We start from the raw sequence: 22,199 nt of genomic DNA, 5'->3' as shown, positions 1-22,199 counted from the left end.
TGAACAGATGATCTCCGCATGTGTGGTTCCCACCGTGAAGCATGGAGGATGTGTGATGGTGTGGGCTGCTTTGCTGGTGACACTGTCTGTGATTTTTTTAGAATTCAAGGCAACACACCTCCAGGCTGTGTAAGGGCTATTTGACCAAGAATAAGCATGATGGAGTGCTACATCAGATGACCTGGCCTCCACAATCACCTGACCTCAACCCAATTGAGATGGTTTGGGAGGAATTGGACCGCAGAGTGAAGGAAAAGCAGCCAACAAGTGCTCAGCATACAGTATGTGGGAACTCCTTCAAGACTGTTGGAAGAGAGTTTGCACGAGTGTGCAACACTGTAAGAGTGTGCAAAGCTGTCATCAAGGTAAAGGGTGGCTACTTTGACGAATCTAAAATATGAATATATTTTGATTTGTTTAACACTTTTTTGCTTACTTCATGTGTTATTTCATAGTTTCATTGTCTTCACTATTATTCTACAATGCAGAAAATAGTCAAATAAAAGAAAAACCCTTGAATGAGTAGGTGTGTCCAAACTTTTGACTGGTACTGTACATAAACCCAACCTCACTCCGAATTTACTTTCACATAGCTTGTGTAAAACAATTTAGAGGAGTTACTTTCAACTATTCAATGTTATTAAGGTCGAGCATAGCTATGCACATGTGTATGGAATCTGCTCAGTATCCGTATGTGTTGACATGATAGCAGAAACAAACACAGCTTGTTTCCAAAGCTTAGCAGGGTTCAACATAATTTCTACCACCGCAATATATATTGGATATAGGATGAAAAACAGACATTGATTAAACAGTGAGAAAATGCGAAAATGTCAACATCTAAAATATGATGAAAATGTGACATGGTTCTGATGTTGCATGTTCAAAGTATTTCCAACACCACATGACATGAATTGTGTTTCATTTTTCTAACCATTCTACGTAAAATTAGCAACGCAATTTCCATGTATACATGGCTGATCTAACAACTAGTTAGTCAGGTAAAGTTATTGCCTTTAAATCGAAGTTTTACCTTAATTTCAATGCTTGCAACGCTGGTTGGAATTATAAGAAACAATAATGGTTGATTACTTTTGCAAATCCAAATGTATTTCAAACATAAATTCAATGTCACAATACATTGACAGATTACGTTGAAACAATGTTGATTCAACCATTTTATGCCTAGTGGGATCCTAAAATGATCCAAGGTAGCATTAGAACAGAGTTTGGACGTCATTAAACACTGCGGCCCCAGAACGCCCAATTGGATCAAACCACCATTTGCAGGCTGTTTCATCATTCATTTTGTTTCCCCGCCTGAACATTAGAGACGCTGGATTGGATTAAACAGGGGAAACAGACGCACACCCCTGCCGAGAGCGACGTCTCTGAGCCTGCAAGGGGAGCTCACGTCCCAGTCTCTAATGTAGTTAGCCGGGGATGGCAGATGAGCGATGGATTACTCTGCAAATGATTCAATTTGACCAAAGGAGCAAAGTGAATGTCAAGCAAGCATCTGGAATCACACCTGGGTGAAGCAGGCAGACATTTTGCACCTTAATAGTCCAACCACACCACAAATTGACTTAGCCACTTTGAAACCAGAGGGTAATTTGCCACACAGATGTGGGGGTTGGGATAATATGCTGCCTGAATCCAATAGAAGGATAGGTGGACAGAGGCACACTGACAATGTGGATGTGTTAAGTGGTCAACTAGACCAGCAGCTGCAACTATCAACTCTCTGTAAACAAACACATCTGGAGAACCAAACAGATTAGCTCTAGCCTCTAATCAAGAAAGGTTACGATTCCAATCCCCAAGGAAACAAAAGTAATACTCTACATCTATGACCCAACATAGACTCAAAAGTCTCCCACCTTCACAATCCCTAGACAGTGTGTTAAATTATCAGTCTGACTCAGGTTCTCCTGAATGCTTTCCTCAACCTAATAAAGGGACAGAGATCTGATATAAATGTTGAACAGAGCCTCTGTCATTGCCATATTCAGATCAGAGAGATTCCACAGCAGCAGCAGGCGATCACTTCAGCTGAGCCCTGATGAATAGGGTAGTGATTGGGGGGTTGGATTAAAACCTACAGCACCTCTCAGATGGAAAATAGGGGGAATCAGAGAATCCAGACAGCTTCGTTCTCTGTGTAATATACAGTATGCTACAGGTTCCATTGGGAAACAATGAATTATGTTACATCAATGTCACAGGCTAAGCCATCTCAATAACATCATGACATCAGACCTGTGTAGGTAATGTAGTGCTGCTCACATAATCCATACATCCACACACTTTATTCAATTTTTTGTTTGCAGTCGGGAAAGGCTTACTAACTAGTGGCCAATGTGTTCTTAGTCAACTTACCTGGTAAAATAAGGGTAAAATAAAATAAATAAAATACTGTGACTACTAGGAAGTAGTAAAGAGCCAATAGAAAGAGAATCATCCAGGAGCCAATTGAAAGAGGGGGTTTGTTTTCCCTGAGAGTTTTGTAACTGATAGGCCTGAGAGATGAGAACAACAGTGTGATTGCGGGGCGTTCCTGCATTTGGGGCGTTCCTGCATGTGGGCATTCCTGCAGCTGCAGGAACACCCCCCTCAAACATCCCATAGGTCCATCTGAAAAAAAGTGTGACACACTCATATCTAAGGCTCCGTAGCAATTGACAAGCTATTCTTAGAGCTATGTGTGTACTTATCAGGTTTGAAGGTAAGACCCAGGTGCAGACAGAGTCAAAGTAACAAAAGTTTATTAAATCGAACACGGGCAGGGTCAGATCAGGCAGAGGTCGGTAATCCAGAGTAGTGGGGAAAAGGTACAGGACAACAGACAGGCTCAGGGCAGGCAGAGGTCGGTAATCCAGAGTAGTAAACAAAGGTACAGGACAGCAGGCAGGCTCAGGGCTGGCAGAAAGGTCAAAACCGGGAAAACTAGAGAACAGGAACTATAGACAAGACAGGAGCAAGGGGAAAACCTCTGGTAGGTTAGATTAATAAAACGAACTGGCAACAGACAAACAGAGAACACAGGTATAAATACACAAGGGATAATGGGAAAGATGGGCGACACCTAGAGGGGGGTGGAGACAATCACAAAGACAGGTGAGATAGATCATGGTGTGATAGTACTAGCTAGATCAGGGATGGGCAACTTTTTTATTTGTATTTTTTTCTCTTAACTTACTGTTGTGAGTTAGAATAATAGAATACACAATGTGCAATTTCGAAATTTGGTTGTGCATCATCAGTTTTCTTTTGTTATGTCAGTCACTGATAGTCAATTAGCCCATGTCAGCTAACATTTTTTAGATTACTAAATTAGTTTAGCGGCCAACTATCTAAACTTGTTAACAGGTCGAAGTACCGGCCGGGGGGCATTATTTTGTTAGTCAGTCTCACTTCAATGTAACCCTCTCCTACAGTCAAATAACCTAGTGTCCTCATGGGTGGAATGTTATTAATATTTTTCTTAATTTCATCATTAATAAACATATATCTTTTTAACTGTTTTGTTATATTTCAGTCTTCTGTGATGTCTATAAAGTGTAATATTGGGATTCAAACTCAAAATGTAATACATTTCAACTCTATATCTGACATGGTACAGGTGTCTTAATTTTGAGGTCTGAGGTGTATACTTTTGTTTCAAAGTAGATTTGTTTAAGTCCTCCAAGAAACACTCTGTGTGACCCGTATTTATCCCAATGCAGTAAAAGGTTAAATACAATTATATCATATTAAAAACAGCAAACATTTCTAACCGCCCTATTGAAAAATGTGTAGAATTGCAGGAAATTAGCTGTAAAACAGCAACATTCTCTCTACACCCCATGGTAAAATGTATAGAATTGCACAAAATTAACTCTACAACAAAAAATATATATCTATGCTGTCAAGAGAGGGGCCACAAAATTATTTTGCTCACGGTGTAGGGTGGGGGGAGATGCAGGAACACCCACTTGCAAGAACACCCCAAATTGCAGGACGTCACTAGTTAACACAGCCACAAAGTAATTAACCCCGCCCATTTCTACAATTGATCTTCTTTAAATCTTATTTTAAACCTAACCCTAACCTTAACCACACTGCTAACTTCATACCGTAAATCAAGACAAAAAGCACATTTCTGTTTTCATTATTTATTTTTTCGAACATATTACTTTGTGGCTGTGTTATCTAGTGGAAACGCGAATTGCGGACAGCAATCACACCGTTCTCAATAAGAGGGGCCTGAGAGATGAGGACTGCAGCTATAGTTTATTGGGATTCATTCGGCCCTTGAGCGAGAAGGGAGTAGCTGCAGCCCAATATGGCGATCAGAGTATGGGTGTGTGGAAAGGAGTGTGCGTTTCGAAAGCAAGCAGCTACTGCACCGCCTAACCCTAACCCTTTCTGCATTTATGCTAACCCTTACCCTAACCCGTGTTTTGTGTTTGCTTTTCATGTATAGTGTAATTGTTGTTTATTGATGTGTTCATTCAGGGCTCATCTGCGAAATAGACCGTGGTCTCAGCATGACTCCCTGCTTAAATAAATACAATAACACCCTTTTCCAAACCTTAAGCTAATTATCCTAACCTGCTACGTTATTTTAATTTTTTTACATAAACTGTGTACCATCTAGCCAAAGCCTCTAACCTATGGCATCGTGCTTTACACACGCCCACTCCTTCCTTTCAACGCACCCACATGCCCACGACTCCGGGGTGCACCTACCCGTAGTTGCCTTGTGCTAGCAGCGACATCAAACATGTGCCATTCAGACTGCCTTGGTGTAGGTTTTCTCCTTACCTTCTTAACTTGCAAGGGGAGAAGGTTTAAAAAACGGGGAAAATATGCCTACAGTAAAATTTCCACCACCACGCCAGTGCTACACCAAGAAGTAGGGTTCGGCGTCCAGCCAATCATTTGTACATTGTACATACAGACCAGGCTTGACTCTGTATGTTAGGAGCCACCTGATTGGCTGAACAATGTTAGCTACGCTTACCATGGTGATGGATTTAAAAAAATATATATTTTAAGACTGCAGGCATATTTCCCCAGTTGTGCATAAATCTGCTCACCTTTTAAATTGGAAAGGAGCAAACCGACGCCATCTCAATGGCAAGACCATGGTGAACCTTTGGCGCGGAAGCATGCAACTGGTTGAATCAACATGGTTTCCACGTAATTTCAACCAAAAAAATTCAACGGAATTTCTTCTTTTTTTTTTACCCAACTTTTAACCTAAATCCAATGACATGGTGACATTTTTTGTTGAGTTCACATTGGATTCACGTTAGTTGACAACTCAACCAAATGTAAATAAAAACTAGAATTTGAACTGGTGTCTGTGCCCAGTGGAATATTTTTCAAGTTTTGTCCCAAAAAACAAACCAACAAAATTCTGCAATTTCAATATTCCTCACTGGATCAGTAACTCCGCACCTTTTGTTGGTAAAATAAACCAATGGTGACTCCATTCCGCTGCCTCCGCTCTATAAACCTCCAACCTCTGTGCCAATCCTACAATCACGGTATGACAGTGTGGGTTGTTGTCATTGGTCTTTCATTTTTCTACTGAATGAATTCACAGATAAAGATCTCATATGCAATGGATTTTTAATTAAACTTTTACATAACAAGTTTGTACAATTGTCATTATCAGTCTTACCCAATGTAGTGCATTTACTCTCACAATTAAAGGTGCTATGACGTTTCAATATGTATATTTTTGCAATTGTTGTTGGGTAGATGATGTGGGATGAAAGTGACAAACACAAAAAAGTTTTGCTTAAAACTGTAGCAAACATGTTTGCCGGTTTAAAAAAGAATCACACTACAGACGCATCTCTCGGTATGATAAATAATAACGCAAAATATTTCTTTATACAAAATAATAACCCTGAAGAAGGCAATATGATGCCGAAACATTAGTGGTTTACCGAATACATTTCTGGGAGGCTTATACATGGTGTGTGACTATTCATTTTTTATAGTATACCAAATAACAAAACATTAGATGTGTATGCATCAGAAGCATCTCTAACAACCAAAACAGTTATCATGGAGCATTCCATTACTAACAAAAATGGGAAAAAAAAGTTTTTAATTTGAACATGTGAACATTTCAGGAAGAAAAAAGATTTAAAGGAATATTCTAATGATTGCACACAAAACCCTTTCGACAACATTGGACTTGCTTAGAGTCCTGCCCCAGTCTGTGCTGTCATTTTGATGCCAATATGTAATCAAATCTGAACTAAAGGAGACAGGAACCATCTGCGCTATTATCATTTGGCCGTTTGTTCCATTCTGGGTTCTGCTATGATAATTCAGAACCCAGAATGGAACAAACAGCCAAATGATAATAGCACAGATGGTTCCTATCTCCTGGTGTACTTGAGAGGAACAGTGCGTCTCAGAGTAGGAGTGCTGTTTAAGGATCAGGTCCCCCCTTTTTATTCATTATGATTTAAAATGCAAAACTGATCCAAGAGCAGCAATTATACTCTGATACGGTTTATGAATACAAGCTGTGATTTACAGGAGTTGATGAGAACTACTGAAGAGGTTGTGATAAAACCCTGTAGGTTGAGAGTGGGGTAGTCTGAGCCAAAGGGTAAGTTAGGCCACTCTTGTTTTTAGGAAACCTTACACAAAACATGTATTACATGACCAAATATTTAGGAAAAGCTCTGTGAAGAAAGAAACCACATGGAAAAAGTGGTAAGCAAGTTAGATCCAAAAAAATGAATTTATTGTGTTAAGTGTTTTCATGATGCTTGTACTGTATCTAAACCAATGTAGATCATTTTAAGATCGTTCTGTACATCAGTTGGGGGTCTCTATAAGTTTCAATATGAGGTCCTAAACCTAGCATGAAAGTGCATCCTTGTAGCTGTGTGGGCTAATATAGTCAAAATGTTTGCCATGGGGTGAAAGTTGAGCCAATGGCAAGTTGAGCAAATGTAAGTGTTTTCTTCTCATTATCGCTGGGATATGAGGTGACAACAGGGCCTGGCCTAAGTTAAATGTGTTTTAAAAAAGTACAAAGAGTTTTAAGCCAGTGTTAAATATGCTTTAAATTATTAAAACACAAAAAATTGATTGTGATTGTGTTGATTTGTGTTTAGGAAATAAAGGTAGACAGTGTTTTAAAACAGTAGTGGTAATATTTAATTCAGTACAGAAATAGGCGGCTTAACTTACCTTGTCCAGCAAAACTGTAATATATACATAATTCTGATTATTTTCAGGGATATACAACATCCTGAAATAAATGTAGACATCTTTGTTAGAAAAAATACAATATTTCCCTTGACGGAGAAATGGCTCAACTTAGCCCACTCTCCCCTATCATTAAGTATATCAATATCTTTGATGATGAAGACCATGGGTAATTAAAGTACTATGGGCCCTGCAGTAATAAACACCATGTGAAAAAGTACTGTACGTTAAAATTATGTTACACATATAGCCTAAAACACATATAGCCTAAAACACATATAGCCTAAAATCTGTGTGGAGCTATACATGACATGGCGAAGTTTACCTTCTTGCTCTCTTCCACACAGACACACTGTCACACACACACACACACTCGCTCGCTCACTCACTCACTCGATTCTCTTTCAACTGTATTCCTTACGGTTCTCTCTTCTCTCACTTGGTTTTAAGTTCTTTTAATGCCCTCTTCCTGCCAAAGACTCTACATTATACTCTACATTATGCAACCCTTCCTTCTGTACCTTCACTCTCCTGTCCCTCCCCTGCTCCTCCCCCTCTTCCTCCATCTCTGATTGAGTCCCCACTGTTCCCAGCAAAGTGTGTCTGAATCCCTGGAGTGTCCAGTAGTACCCCCTGCTGCACAAGCACTATCCTCTCCTCCCCCAGTCTCTGGCTCTCCTTGTCCCCAGAGTCCTGCTCCTTCTTCTGGGTTAGATGAAGCGCCTGTAGAGGGGTCCCCACCCATGACTCTGTGGTTGTGTTGAGCACAGTCACCCTGGAGGGTGCATGGAGAGCCACAGACCTGGCGCTGCCTCTCTTTCCTGCAGAGGTGTTGCCAGTGATGTAGTGGGTGAAGAGCTGGGAGCCAGTGGGGAGTTGGGCCAGTGTGGCCACAGGCAAGCCGGCCACATTGAGAGGCTGACCCACTGGGGATGTGGTAATGGGAGATAAGACGATGGACGATTGTGTGGTCTGGTTCTGAGGCTGGGTGGTGGAAGAGCTAGATGGATGCAGCCGCGGGCACTTTGAGGGGGTGGCCTTGGAGAAGCTGCCCATGTAGAGGTGACCAGGGCTGGGTGAGGGCTCATCCTGCCTCGGCTTCCTCTGGTCCTCCAACTGGTCCTCCAGCACTGAGGAAGGACACATGGTTGTACTGGTATAACATTGAGCAATGAACAGTGTGTGGTATCCCAGGAGGTCTACCCCAGGGGGTGATAATAGAGGGGAGGTACGTGATGCGACATTTGGCACTGTGGCACACCGCCAGCGAGAACCGGGAGAGACCAACACAGAGCCAAAGCTGAGAAGAAGGACTGAGCCAAACCTATGCGATTTTCTTTGCTATGTTTATTTTATGGCCTAGTATAGTTGTGTTTGCTGACTAAAACCTCACTGTCTCTGTGTTAATCTCGGCACACTCAACCCAACACCCCACGGTTTACCACAAGTGAAATAAGAAAACCTAACATAGTAATAGTCTGTATACATATCAGGTAAGCAAAAATAACTTAAACAACGGTGTTACTTTTAGTGCAGGGATCCAAACATATATATTGTAAGTACAGTACAAATGTGTTGTGCAATCTAGAATCCCATAGGAGAGCCCTTTGAAGAACCCCTTTTGGTTCCAGGTAGAACCCATTACAGAGAGTTCTACATGGAACCCAACATAGTTATACCTGGAACCAAAAAGGGTTCTACCAGGAACCAAAAAGGGTTCTCCAATGGGGACAGCTGAAGAACCCTTTTTGAACCCTTTTTCCAAGAGTGTATGTTTGCCCATTCTAAGCTCACATCCAAGCTTACATTCTCTCACCATTAAGAGCATTGTGAACCTGCTGCTGGTTGTCATCAGTCTCACTACGTCTCAGGTCCAGAACCCTCCTCACTGAGTCCAGCAGCCCAAACATCTCAGAAAGGGAGTTCAGCACAACAGCATCTGACACAACAAAACACATTACAGTAACAACAAATAGACAGGCAATTCAAATAAATCAGTCCAACAAACAAATTAACCAATCCCCAATTATAATTTTGTTCTACGAAACTCTTGCCAATCCACCTGCCTCTATATAAACCTGCTAAATGCACTGAGTACAGGTGCTCAACAGTTTCCCGTGTGTACCAAGAATGGTCCACAACCCAAAGGACATCCAGCCAACTTGACACAACTGTGAGAAGCATTGGCGTCAACATGGGCCAGCATCCCTGTGGAACGCTTTCGACACCTTTTAGAGTACATGCCCTGACAAATTGAGGCTGTTCTGATGGCAAAAGGGAGGGTGCAACTCAATATTAGTAAGGTGTTCATAATGATTTGTACACTCAGTGTACATGTTACCCATAGAACATTACATTTTTTAACTCTCTGATATTTCATACATGTAAGTATTATGTAAGTATGTGTGGGAACCTGTCACAGTGTGTAAGCTCACCGGCTTCTTGCAAAATGGCCTTCTCACTGCGGACCTCCACTCCTCTCAACATGGCCACCAGTTCTGTGCGGAAACTGGATAACACCTCCCCCATCAGGCCAACGTCTGCTATGCCTCTCCAAAAGCTTAGACTGCCATCTAGAGAAAGGCAAGAGACGTGGCATGATTAGGAAAGTGGAATGGTGTTGGGAATGTGTGTGTATGTCAAGACGTCAGATGTGACCAGGATGCCTTTTTAGTCATCAAAGTGACTTTCCTTAGTACTGTAAGTCCCTAACACGCGCGTGTGTGTGTGTGTGTATGTGTGTGTGTGTGTGTGCTCGTGCGTGTGTGCGTGCGTGCATTCCACCATGCGTGCGTTAGTGTGTGTGTTTATACAGTATGTGTGTGTGAACGTGTGCGTAAGCACGTGCCTGTTTGCATGTGTTTACATTAAGCTAACTATCAATGTATCCCTGTTGTTGTTATACTGACCAGGGATGATGTCACCCCTTTTCCTCTTGACATGTCCATTGGCTGTGCTGGTGATGGGAGCAGCTGGCCCAGGGCTCCACTCCACTGTAGTGTAGGCCTTCTCCTCTAGCCTGTCATCTGACACTGCAGCATGGCCTCCATCTACTATACACACCAACACACATCAAATCACTCCTCCAACATCTCATGTCATCACTCATATCACTAGCTCAAATTCTGGTTCAGTTCTGTTGTAGACATTTGGTTGTAAGCAGTGGTAACAACTGTGTGGCTCTGCAAGTGCCTTCAAAGCACAGGGTTTTCAATCCAAGTTCTATGCGCATCTGAGGAGACCATTGAGGCCCCTAAATCTAATTGTTTTCCTACTTCTAGATTCCAATCACTGCCCAGTCCAGTGATAAAATAGGTGTCACACCAAAGACTGCTGAGGGCAATTATTCATTGATGTTTTGATGTAGTCCATTTCAAAATATGCGTGGTACAGTTTATGAAGGTGAAGTGTAGTTTGTGCAGGGATAAAAAACAGCAGTTTAATAAATGGCAGCAGCCACGGGATATGAGAGAGTAAATGTGTACATAGTAAACGTGTACTGTAGTTAGGTAAGCCCTTGGCTGATAGGCACACTGGGCAATGTGTAGTCAGCCCTTGGCTAATTGGCTGATAGGCTCACTTGGCAGAGGGGAAGGGGGGGGCTGCATGGCGCTGCCCGGAAGGAAGCGGGTGCTGTTGATCAACACGTCAAACTTGGTGCTGCGGCAGGTGTTGGTGCACACTGTGTCATGCTGGTAGAAGTCAATCTGACCTGAGTCCATCATTTTCCTGCATAGAGGACATAAGAGAAGATTTGGGAGAAGGAGAATGGTTTAGTATATTTATTTTATGATTAGTTATATAATAATAAACATTGTTATCACTATTTCTAATCCAGTCAGAAAATCGCTACTTCTAGTTGCGGCAATATGTGTATTACACAGTGAAATGTTTACAAGTGGTTAATGAATTCAATGTTTCATCAAAGCTTTGCTTGTAACAAAAGCTTCTGATCTGATATGTAGGGATGAAGGCAGCAGACTAAACCACAGATGGACAGAGAACATGTGCAAACACGAAGATGGGGTGAGACATGCATCACTCAGCAATTGGACAGCGTGATATGTGATCCTACCACCACAAGAACGCTGCTTACTAACTGCTAGTGGAATGTATGGGGCAAAAAAACTCCAGGTAACCCGATGCAGGCAAAACAAGAAGATCCCAGACACATATTGACCCCAACCTGTCTTTTTCCTAGCACTGATTCTGCATATATAGATGCTTTATTTAATAAAGTTTTTACTTGTGATATGTGGTTGTCTTAGCTTCTTTAGTTATATGCACTGACTGTAAGTATCTCTGGATAAAAGCGTCTGCTAAATGACCAAAATGTAAATGTAAACCCTGCCCTCCACCCAGTATGACGCAGCCTACCTGAGCATCACTCCTCCCAGTCGGATGGCCCTCTTCCAGTCCTTCAGAGTGGCTTTCCCTGCCATGTGAACAAACTGCTTGGGGCTGATCAGCTGGTCATTGAACTGGATTGAGTAGAAAAAGCAACACAGAGCAACACAGGCACAGAAAGAGTTAAATAATAATAAAATATCTCACATGCTTTCATATCGACAATGGAAAGCAAAATTAATTAACACCCCCCACACACACACACACACACACAAAAACAGCACACACACAGGTACCAGCGTGTTTCTTAGTGGCATACTGTACTTATGAACAAGTTACTTGATGACTGGTACCTTGACACATCTGATGTTGATGCCAGGACAGACAAACTTCTTAAACAGGAGGACTGCTTTGCTTTCGCCACAGGTGATGGGGTATCCATACTCAACCTCCTCACCCTCCGCAAGATTGTCTTCTAGCATCCATAATGGTAAAATACAATATAAACACACAGTATATAACATACACAATATCACAAGCAAGCATCCATACATCAAAAACACAACAAAACGAAATAATACAAATGATATATCCAGTTTAAAAAAATTACTAGATGATGTATACAATACAAATCTAATCTCCAAGTTGAATGTAGTACTGAATTAAAATACGGGTCATACAAATAAGCAATAGAAACAAAGCGTCTTTTGGAATCTTACCATGATGCGTCTCTATTGCTAGAACAGTAGAGCCAGTGTCAGCGTTGTCCTCATTTGCCCTGTAGGAGGCGACAAAGTCCACTATTTCATGCAATATTCACCACTCCCACTGAGGCAGCTGTTACAATGTACAGTATATAACAGATCCTGCTATCAGAATTCTACACTTCAAAGACAGTTTTATCTTACTGACAACTTGGATGTCTAGAAAAGCACACTTTGTACACTTAAAAAAAGAAATGTGTAATTTCTTAGTGTAATTACATTACGTAGTAACGATAAATTAAATTAGTTACTAATTGCAAATAGAATTTTGAGACTTTTGCGTTTTGTCCAAATGGTAACTCCAACCCTCCACCCTGTTGTGTCCAGTGCCCCCTCTTTGCATTGAGTCTTACCCCTGTATGATGGGCTGCAGATGGAGGATGACCTGAGTCTTGCGGCTCTCACAGTGCTCCCCTTCCTCCTCCTCTTCCTTCACCATCACTATGTTTCTTGAGGACACTGTGATCTCAGCACTCGCCATGACCACTCCCTGGACTGCTGTAGGGACAGGCATATTTATGGGCATATATATATATTTTTTTTAATTTAACCTTTATTTAACCAGGCAAGTCAATTAAGAACAAATTCTTATTTACAATTACTGCCTAATGGGGAACAGTGGGTTAACTGCCTTGTTCAGGGGCAGAACGACAGATTTTTACCTTGTCAGTTCAGGGATTCGCTCTAGCAACCTTTCGGTTACTGGCCCAATTCTCTAACGACTAGGCTACCTGCCTAGGCTACCCCATGCACGCATACACACACACACACACACACACACACACACACACACACACACACACACACACACACACACACACACACACACACACACACACACACACACACACACACACACACACACACACACACACACACACAGATGCTTTTCAGCATACTGTATAGAGGTCCATGTTACGCTAGTCCTAAATAGTACTGTAGGTCCTGACATGCAATAGTAGCTATTGAGAATAGATCCATATTGAATTTATGGCACAAATGGTTCTGACTGGGATTTCTTCTCATGTAATCAAATAATTTATCATCTGACAAAAAGTATTTTGCATGAAGGTTATGAGCCATTCCTAGTATGGGTTACCCCCCTTTAAAATATATATATATATAAATAGGGGTTAACAAAAACAGACTGACAGGCTTCAACAAGTTGAATTGTTATTTCCCTAACTCCGGAATGGTTTGTAAGAAGAAGTAGAGAAAACAACATTACCACTTAATTGCATGTGGTGCTAAAATCATGCATTCTAGGTAGCTACATAAGTAGCAGACAGTGTAGTCTCTCATTGGTTATTCTGGGTGCTGAGATTACCTACTGTATTAACCAGGGTCGGGTAGGTTACTTTCTAAATCAAATCCGTTAACAGTTACTAGTTACCTGTCCAGTAAAGTAACTTACCTGTAAATTACCTGTAATCAGTAACGCAACTTTTGGATTACCCAAACTCAGTAACGTAATCTGATTACGTTCCGTTACTTTTAATTTACTTTCCCCTTAAGAAGTATTAGAAGAAGACAAAAATGTATGTTACCAATTGAACTACATCTATTGCAGGATAAATCAATGTCAAAGTTTACATAGCTGGCCATACACGGATGTAAAATTTTACTTTATGGGTTGTTTATGTAGGATTCTTCTAACCCCTTGCTTTTTACAACATATAATAATAGAATTTAATTGTATCTTTACACTAATATAATTTATAAATCCTAAAATTGATGTTTTAACCTCAGATTGCCCCTTTACGTCTTTTCAAAAGTGTGTGAGTTTGAGCATGTGTCCATTTGGCCTATGGATGTTTAGTTTTAATCAGCATGAATTAGATTGAACAATAAAAATAAAAAACTTGTATTATATAGGCTGGGATCCGCACTATGCAGCTGTTGCAAGAGCGCATTTTCCACTGGCTGTCCACTGGTTTCCAAAACAATGATTGACAGGCAGCTTAAACTTCTTGAATTCAACAATTTTTGGGTTCAGATACCCATATAGATTTGTGAACAGCTATCCACAACAACCACAATCCATGAGGCGCAAATAGCTAAATGAGAGAGCAGCAGCGTGATTCACATCAATGCGCCATGTAGATATCAATAATAAGTGATATCCGTATCACCGTAGACGACACCACTTCTGTCATCCTTACTTCCTAGCGTTTATTCAAGTTGGATAATCTTTGGATGCCGACAGCAGTAGCACCAATGCAAGACATAGCTTGGACTGTAGCCTACCAAAGCCTGTTCCTGCTCTTTTCCCGCAATCCATCAAACACATTTGGTGTGTCATCATAGTGGTCTCTGATCTGTGGTCAGACAGTTGGAACAAACTTAAATTTGTGCCTTTTTTCAATGCTGATTTGAATGTCATTGAGAAAACAGAGAAGAGTGAAATATATTTTTTCGCAAACATCCTTTCTGAATTTAAAAGTAATCCTCTAAATAATCATCTAGTTTTTCAAAAATATATGTAATCTGATTACAATATTTCTAGCTGGTAAACGTAACCCTGGTACTAACAATGTAAGTACACACACTGTACATAAAAGTAGCCCATATTACAGTGAACAAAAAATATAAACGCAACATCTAAAGTGTTGGTCCCATGTTTCATGAGCTGAAATAAAAGATCCCAGAAATGTTCCAAATTTGTTTACATTCCTGTTAGTGAGTATTTGCCAAGATAATCCATCCACCTGACTGGTGTGGCATATCAAGAAGCTGATTAAACAGCATGATCATTACACAGATGCACCTTGTAAGGCCAAATTCAATGTTTCATCATATATATATAGTACCAGTCAAAAGTTTGGACACACCTAATCATTCAAGGGTTTTTCTTTATTTTTACTATTACTCCATTTCATAGTTTTGATGTCTTCACTATTATTCTACAATGTATAAAATAGTAAAAATAATGAGTGGGTGTGTCCAAACTTTTGACTGGTATTGTATATATTTGATGAAACATAGAATTTGGCTTTGCCACTACTAGCCCATAGAAATGTATTGAATAACAGATTCATACATGGAAAAACAGATAGTCAAAAATGTAATCAAAAGGAAGTATGTTCTTAAGTGTCTGTCCTATATCTAAAATCTAAGAAAGATTAGGGGAAACCTACCTGTATACCTTTGACGTGGAAATGCCCTATTCACTTCCATACATTTTCAGGTAACAGGTTACCTTCATACGCGTACCGTGACACTCGTAGAGCAAAACACCATCGTGAGAGTAATCTTTCCATTAAGGGGTCATGTTAATTTGTAGGAGAAACCGTTTGGACACTACAGACGTTTTTGTTAGAAGACGGATTTTCGAGATGTCTCCTTGCTTGACAAACACCGCTGTAGCTCTGCCACCTTCCATGGCAAATGCAGAAAGTCAAAATCGGCATTTGAAACGCAGCCCATGCAAAACAACAGATATCTATCTTAAGCAGACAGATATTGATGGGGATGTTTTATTTGATTTATTTTTTATGCCTCGAACAGAGCATAATATTTTACGCCTGAAGCATAGAAATGCACTATGCATAAATCGCTCCGCCATTTCCTGGTTGCTAAAATTCTAATAGTTTGCCTAATTTCAGTTTATATGACAAAACAAGCAAATATAGTGTAGAGAATCATTGTACTATCTAAACCACAGTGGAATATATTTTCCATAACCCAAAATATTGTATTTTCAGCTGTTTGAAGCTAGTGTACAAAGCCGACTCAAGACAGAAAAACGAAATGGGAAGCATAGAAATACAACACATAGAATTACAGCTTCTTAGACTTGCATTCAACGACAATGACAGATCTACAGTATAAACTACATTTCTATGTGAATTTGGTCTGTTCGTCCAAAAAGTTAAATGCCATTATTGCGTATGCGATGTAAGTAGGATTGGAGGGAAGCATTTTCAAAATGGTACAGTAAAATAGCTTCCAGTCCATAACATAGATATGGGAGTAGTTGTTCTCTATTAATCCATTGAGTTTAACTGCCATTATTACGTATGCGATCTATGTGTATTTTCAAAATGGTACATATTTGAAACAGTATGTTAAACTTGAGTCTCCAATATGAGATATACTGTATATCTTATGGAATATGAAATGAAACTAACTCAGTAATTGCAATGGCAATCTATTTGAATTGGCACTTCAATTTAAATCATAACTATTCATGTTTTTTATTATAATATTAGACAATAGGTTATAATCATTATAAAAATCTAATCATGGCTTTATTATTCGGAATACGATTTTAATCCAATCTCTGCCTTTATAAAGTGCTTAGATGTTTCTTTGCTTCAAGACTGTATTTCTGACCTATTTCATGACATCCAAATGCAATCATAGTTACGTGGAATCTCAATCCCTAAAGAGGGTCGAACCAAACTATCGCCTGAGAGGCATTGTCTTGTGGTAGAAGGTGATAGTTGCTGATAGAGCAATTCCTCTTATCTCAAAAGCTTACAATTGGAAGCATATTGCAACCATGACAACAGGTAATATCAAAAGTAAAAGCTTATCTTTAGTACAAGTGAAAATATTTAATGTAGGCCAATCAATGCAGTGTAAACATTCTTTATTATGCAGCCTCCATTACTACAAATCAATTGTGGAAAGATATTGGTCTTCAACTGCAGCTTGAAAGTTTTCTTTTTATGTTTACATTATCTGTAATTAAGTTATCATCTGAATGTACATTGAACAAAAATATAAACGCAACATGAAACAATTTCAAAGATTTTACTGAATTACAGTTCATATAAGGAAATCAGTCAATTGAAATAAATTAGGCCCTAACCTATGGATTTCACATGACTGGCGTGGATCAGAAAACCAGTCAGTATCTGGTTTGACCACCATTTGCTTCATGCAACTCTATCCTTCGCATTGAGATGATCAGGATGTTGATTATGGTCTGTGGAATGTTGTCCCACTCCTCTTCGATGGCTCTGCGAAATTGCTGGATATTGGCAGGAATTGGAACACAATGTCATACACGTCAATCCAGAGCATCCCAAACATGCTCAATGGGTGACACGTCTGGTGAGTATGCAGGCCATGGAACAACTGGGACATTTTCAGCTTCCAGGAATTGTGTACAGATCCTTGCGACATGGGGCCGTGCATTATTATACTGAAACATGAGGTTATGGCGGCGGATGAATGGCACGACAATGGGACTCAGGATCTCGTCAGGACCTCAGGTCCTCTGTGCATTAAAATGGCTATTGATAAAATGCAATTGTGTTCATTGTCTGTAGCTTATGCCTGCCTATACCATAACCCCACCATGGTGCACTCTGTTCACAATGTTGACATCAGCAAACCGCTCACCACACGATGCCATACACGCGGTCTGCCATCAGCCCTGTACCGGGATTCATCCGTGAAGAGCACACTTCTCCAGCATGCCAGTGGCCATCGAAAGGTGAGCAGTTGCTCACTGTAGTCGGTTATGACGCCTAACTGCAGTCAGGTCAAGACCCTGGTGAGGACAACGAGTGAGGACAACGAACACGCAGACAGTTTCTGACAGTTTGTGCAGATATTCTTTGGTAGTGCAAACCCACACTTTCGTCAGCTGTGGTTGGTCTCAGACGATCCCGCAGGTGATGAAGCTGGATTTGGAGGTCCTGGGCTGGCGTGGTTACACGTGGTCTGCAGTTGTGAGGCCGGCCAAATTCTCAAAAATGATGTTGGAGGCGGCTTATGGTAGAGAAATGAGCATTCGGTTATCTGGCAACAGCTCTGGTGGACATCCCTGCAGTCAGCATGCCAATTGTGTTGTGTGACAATCTGCACATTTTGGAGTGGCCTTTCAGTGTCCCCAGCACAAGGTGCACCTGTGTAATGATCATGCTGTTTAATCAACTTCTTGATATGCCACACCTGTTAGGTGGATGGATTATCTTGGCAAAGCAAAATTCTCACTAGCAGTAATGTAAACTATACATTTTCTTTGAGAAATAAGCTTTTTGTGCATATGGAAAATGTCTGAGATCTTTTATTTCAGCTCATGAAACATGGGACAAACACTTTACATGTTGCGTTTAGATTTTTGTTCAGTGTAGTTTGCAACATTGCCAACCTGGAGGAAAAAAATGTCATTCAGTTTTGTCCGAAGTGTGCTCTATACACAAAATTGACACTGGGAGATGGGAGATGAATGCACCTTGCAGCAGGACAATAATTTAAAACACAAGGCCAAATCTACCTTGGAGTTGCTTACCAAGAAGACAATAAATGTTACAGTTTTGACATAAATCTACTTAAAAATATATGGCAAGACTTGAAAATGTTTGTCTAATAATGACCAACAACAAATTTTAAGAATTCTTTAAAGAATAAAGGGCAAATGTAGCACAATCCAGGTGTGGAACGCTCTTAGAGACTCATCCAGAAAGACTCACAGCTGTAATCGCTGCCAAAGGTGCTTCTACAAAGTACTGACTCAGGGGTATGAATACTTAAGTAAATTAGATATTTCTGTATTTCATTTTCAATAAATGTGCAAACATTTCTAAAAAACAAATGTTCACTTTTTTACTATGGGGTATTTATTTAATACATTTTTAATTCAGGCAGTAACAATAAAATGACGAATAAGTCAAGGGGTTTGAAAGCTTTCTGAAGGAACTGCAAATGCCATTGTGTCGTATAAGTAGATTGGAGGAGTGCATTTTCAAAATGGTACAGTAAAAATTACTATAGATCATAACATAGATAGTGGAGTAGTTGTACTACATTAATCCATTGAGTTTGATCACAAAGTATTTGAAACGGCCCTTTAATTTATTCTTTAACATGGGAAAAATGCCATCATTGTGTGTGATGTAATTAGGTTTGGAGGAGTGGATTTTGTAAAATGGTACAGTAAATATGCTTCTAATACATAACTTGATAGAAGAGTTGTTGAAAACATTAATCCATTGAGTTTGCTGACAAAGAATTTGAATCAGTCCTTTAATTTAGTCTCCATTATAGGATAAATGCCATTATCACATATGCAAGTATTCAGACATTCAACATTTTGTTATATTACAGTCTTATTCTAAAATGTTTCAAATTTTTTTTGTCCTTCAATCTACACACAATACCCCACAATGACAAAGCAAAAACTGTTTTTTAGAAATGTTTCAAATTTATGAAAATAAAACAAAAAATAACTCAAATGTCACATTTACATAAGTATTCAGACCCTTTACTCAGTACTTTGTTGAAGCACCTTTGGCAGCGATAACAGCCTCGAGTCTTCTTGGGTATGACGCTACAAGCTTGGCACACCTGTATTTGGGGAGATTCTCCCATTCTTCTCTGCAGATCCTCTCAAGCTCTGTCAGGTTGGATGAGGAGCGTCGGTGCACGGCTATTTTCAGGTCTCTCCAGAGATGTTCGATCAGGTTCAAGTCCGGGCTCTGGCCTGGCCACTCAAGGACATTCAGAGATTTGTCCCCAAGCAAGGACAAATTAGGGTTAGGGTTAGCATTGTCTTGGCTGTGTGGTTAGGGTCGTTGTCCTGTTGGAAGGTGAACATTCACCAAGTATGAGGTCCTGAGCATGGAGCAGGTTTTCTTTAAGGATCTCTCTGTACTTTGCTTCGTTCATCTTTCCCTCGATCCTGATTAGTCTGCCAGTCCCTGCCCCTGAAAAACAGCTCCACATCATGATGCGTTTCATCCAGATGTGTCGCTTGGCATTCAGGCCAAATAGTTCAATCTTGGTTTCATCAGACAAGAGAATCTTGTTTCTCATTGTCTTGAGATTCTTCAGGTGTCTTTTGGCAAACTCCAAGCGGGCTGTCATGTGCCTTTTACTGAGGAGTGGCTTCCGTCTGGCCATTCTATCATAAAGGCCTTATTGGTGGAGTGCTGCAGAGATGGTTGTCCTTCGAGAAGTTTCTCCCATCTCCACAGAGGATCTGTAGTTCTGGCATCGGGTTCTTGGTCACCTCCCTGACCAAGGGCCTTCTCCCCCGATTGCTCAGTTTGGCCAGGTGGCCAGCTCTAAGAAGAGTCTTGGTGGTTCCAAACTTCTTCCATGTAAGAATGATGGAGGCCACTGTGTTCGTGGGGACCTTCAATGCTGTGGGGACCTTCACTTTTTGGTACCCTTCCCCAGATCTGTGCCTCAACACTCCTGTCTCGGAGCTCTACAGATAATTCCTTCGACCTCATGGCTTGGTTTTTGCTCTGATATGCATTATCAACTGTGGGACCTTATATAGACAGGTGTGTGCCTTTCCAAACCATGTCCAATCAATTGAATTTACCACAGGTGGACTACAATCAAGATGTAGAAACATCTCAAGGATGATCAATGGAAACAGGATGCACCTGAGCTCAATTTCAAGTCTCATAGCAAAGGGTCTGAATACTTACGTAAATAAGGTATTTCTGTTTTTGATTTGTAATACATTTGCTAAAAATAAAAATAAATAACTGTTTTTGATTTGTCATTATGGGGTTTTGTGTGTATAAAATAGTTTAATCAGTTTTAGAATAAGGCTGTAACATAACAAAATGTGGAAAAAGTCAAGGGGTCTGAATACTTTCCGTATGCACTGTAGGTTTGGAGGGGTGCATTATAAAAATGGCACAGTAAAGATAGATGCTTCCAATCCAATCCATAGATAGTGGAGTAGTACATTAATCCATTGAGTTTTCTGAAAAGTATTAGAAACAGTTCTATAATTGAGTCTATAATATGGGACAACTGTGGATGGAAAAGTGGTTAATGCAAGGAATTAAACCCTATCAAAAAAAAGACACCCAAGTTATTCAAAATGTAGGAAAATCCGATGGAGATCCACTATAAAATACCAACAAAGGTTTCAGAGATCTTAGCCAGTATTCCCAGCGCATAAACCACTTCGGCACTTGCGTGCCTCTCTCCCTCCTTCACCCACTCAAACTGACGTTATGTTGGTGCGGCGGCACGCACACAACCAACCAATGTGTACATAGTACACACCATTCCAGACTAGGCAAACGAAAACACAACGTAAACCAACCAGAAATTATCAAATATTATTTTAACTGAATACTCTGTGTTTTTCCTTACCGTTTCACTGCAGAGAATTCATCATTTGCTTGCAGAGAGTTCTCAGAACATGCGCTGTACTGCTGCTTCGCTACACTTCCTGCAACGAAGGCAGTATTTGCCTGTGAGAAGCATCTGTCCTACTGTCACGAGAAGCGGTTGTTCGCACGCGATGTGTATATCGGTCAAACTGCTCTACTAGGAGTGCACCGCTTGCTTGAGCACCACGGAAGGGTTTAGAGAAGGTTAAGGCTAAATGACTAGAATAGCTCACAACAACTATACATACTGTTTTATTTGACCGCGCGTATGTCATTAGGCCACTAAAGGAGTGTTGTTATAATACACATATATTATTTGCATGCAATAAGTGATGTTTGTTGAGCGTGTAAAATGATTTAGCATAATAAATAGGTAGAAATCAATGCACACGTTGTAGCAAAGGGTAGCGGACTTTTATAGTTGTATACATTCGGCTAATCATAGAGCGCACATAGTTTTATTAGGATTATGGGCTCAACCCATAGCCTAATAAATTATTAGCACTCAATTAAACTCAGAAAATATAAGGAATGTATGCTCACCTGCTCTAATGCATTTTGCACAACTCAAGTCATTTCAAGTTTTAGGGGGGTGGTTGTCACTAAGCACGGGTCTAGGACCAGCGTATCCCCCTCGTCGACATGAAATAACAAGTTATACTGACCTTAGATCAGCATTTATTGGTCCACATCTAGCAAGACCCCCTTATTTGGGAAAGCGATTCTTGAAGTGATTTAATTGACACATCTGGAAGCCAAT

At 40.4% G+C, this 22,199-nt stretch overlaps 1 protein-coding gene across 6 annotated transcripts; it reads right to left on the bottom strand.

Moving 5' to 3' along the window:
* Positions 1–5,617: 5,617 nt before the first annotated feature.
* LOC112234235 (glucocorticoid modulatory element-binding protein 1) lies at positions 5,618–22,082 on the bottom strand. 6 transcript variants are annotated; one of them, XM_024402288.2, is made up of 11 exons: positions 21,983–22,077; positions 21,420–21,498; positions 12,695–12,839; positions 12,297–12,355; positions 11,931–12,052; positions 11,608–11,711; positions 10,811–10,959; positions 10,140–10,283; positions 9,666–9,803; positions 9,047–9,169; positions 5,618–8,360 (listed from the first exon to the last, which is right to left on the bottom strand). In XM_024402288.2, the coding sequence occupies exons 3-11, from the start codon at positions 12,820–12,822 to the stop codon at positions 7,729–7,731; spliced, it is 1,599 nt and encodes a 532-aa protein (XP_024258056.1). In that variant the 5' UTR covers positions 12,823–12,839; positions 21,420–21,498; positions 21,983–22,077; the 3' UTR covers positions 5,618–7,728. The 6 variants fall into 6 exon arrangements, with proteins under 6 accessions (XP_024258056.1, XP_024258062.1, XP_024258082.1 ...); XM_024402294.2 differs by lacking the exon at positions 21,420–21,498 and having other exon boundaries at positions 21,983–22,082; XM_024402314.2 differs by lacking the exon at positions 21,983–22,077 and having other exon boundaries at positions 10,140–10,280; positions 21,420–21,662.
* Between the last annotated feature and the right edge of the window lie 117 nt (positions 22,083–22,199).

The sequence above is a fragment of the Oncorhynchus tshawytscha genome, linkage group LG03 (assembly GCF_018296145.1).
Source record: "Oncorhynchus tshawytscha isolate Ot180627B linkage group LG03, Otsh_v2.0, whole genome shotgun sequence".
NCBI lineage: Eukaryota > Metazoa > Chordata > Actinopteri > Salmoniformes > Salmonidae > Oncorhynchus > Oncorhynchus tshawytscha.
The sequence above is the reverse complement of the archived record's forward strand: the minus strand, read 5'-3'. Positions and strand labels throughout refer to the sequence as shown.

What these genes read in the sequence shown, in the direction of transcription:
- LOC112234235 (XM_024402294.2), bottom strand. Translation starts at nt 12,822, where the DNA reads ATGGCGAGTGCTGAGATCACAGTGTCCTCAAGAAACATAGTGATGGTG. An exon ending in AGCAATAGAGACGCATCATG is followed by an intron (nt 12,053 to 12,296) that starts GTAAGATTCCAA and finishes TATGGATGCTAG; the next exon opens with AAGACAATCTTGCGGAGGGT. An exon ending in CCCCCCTTCCCCTCTGCCAA is followed by an intron (nt 10,284 to 10,810) that starts GTGAGCCTATCA and finishes TGGTGTGTATAG; the next exon opens with TAGATGGAGGCCATGCTGCA.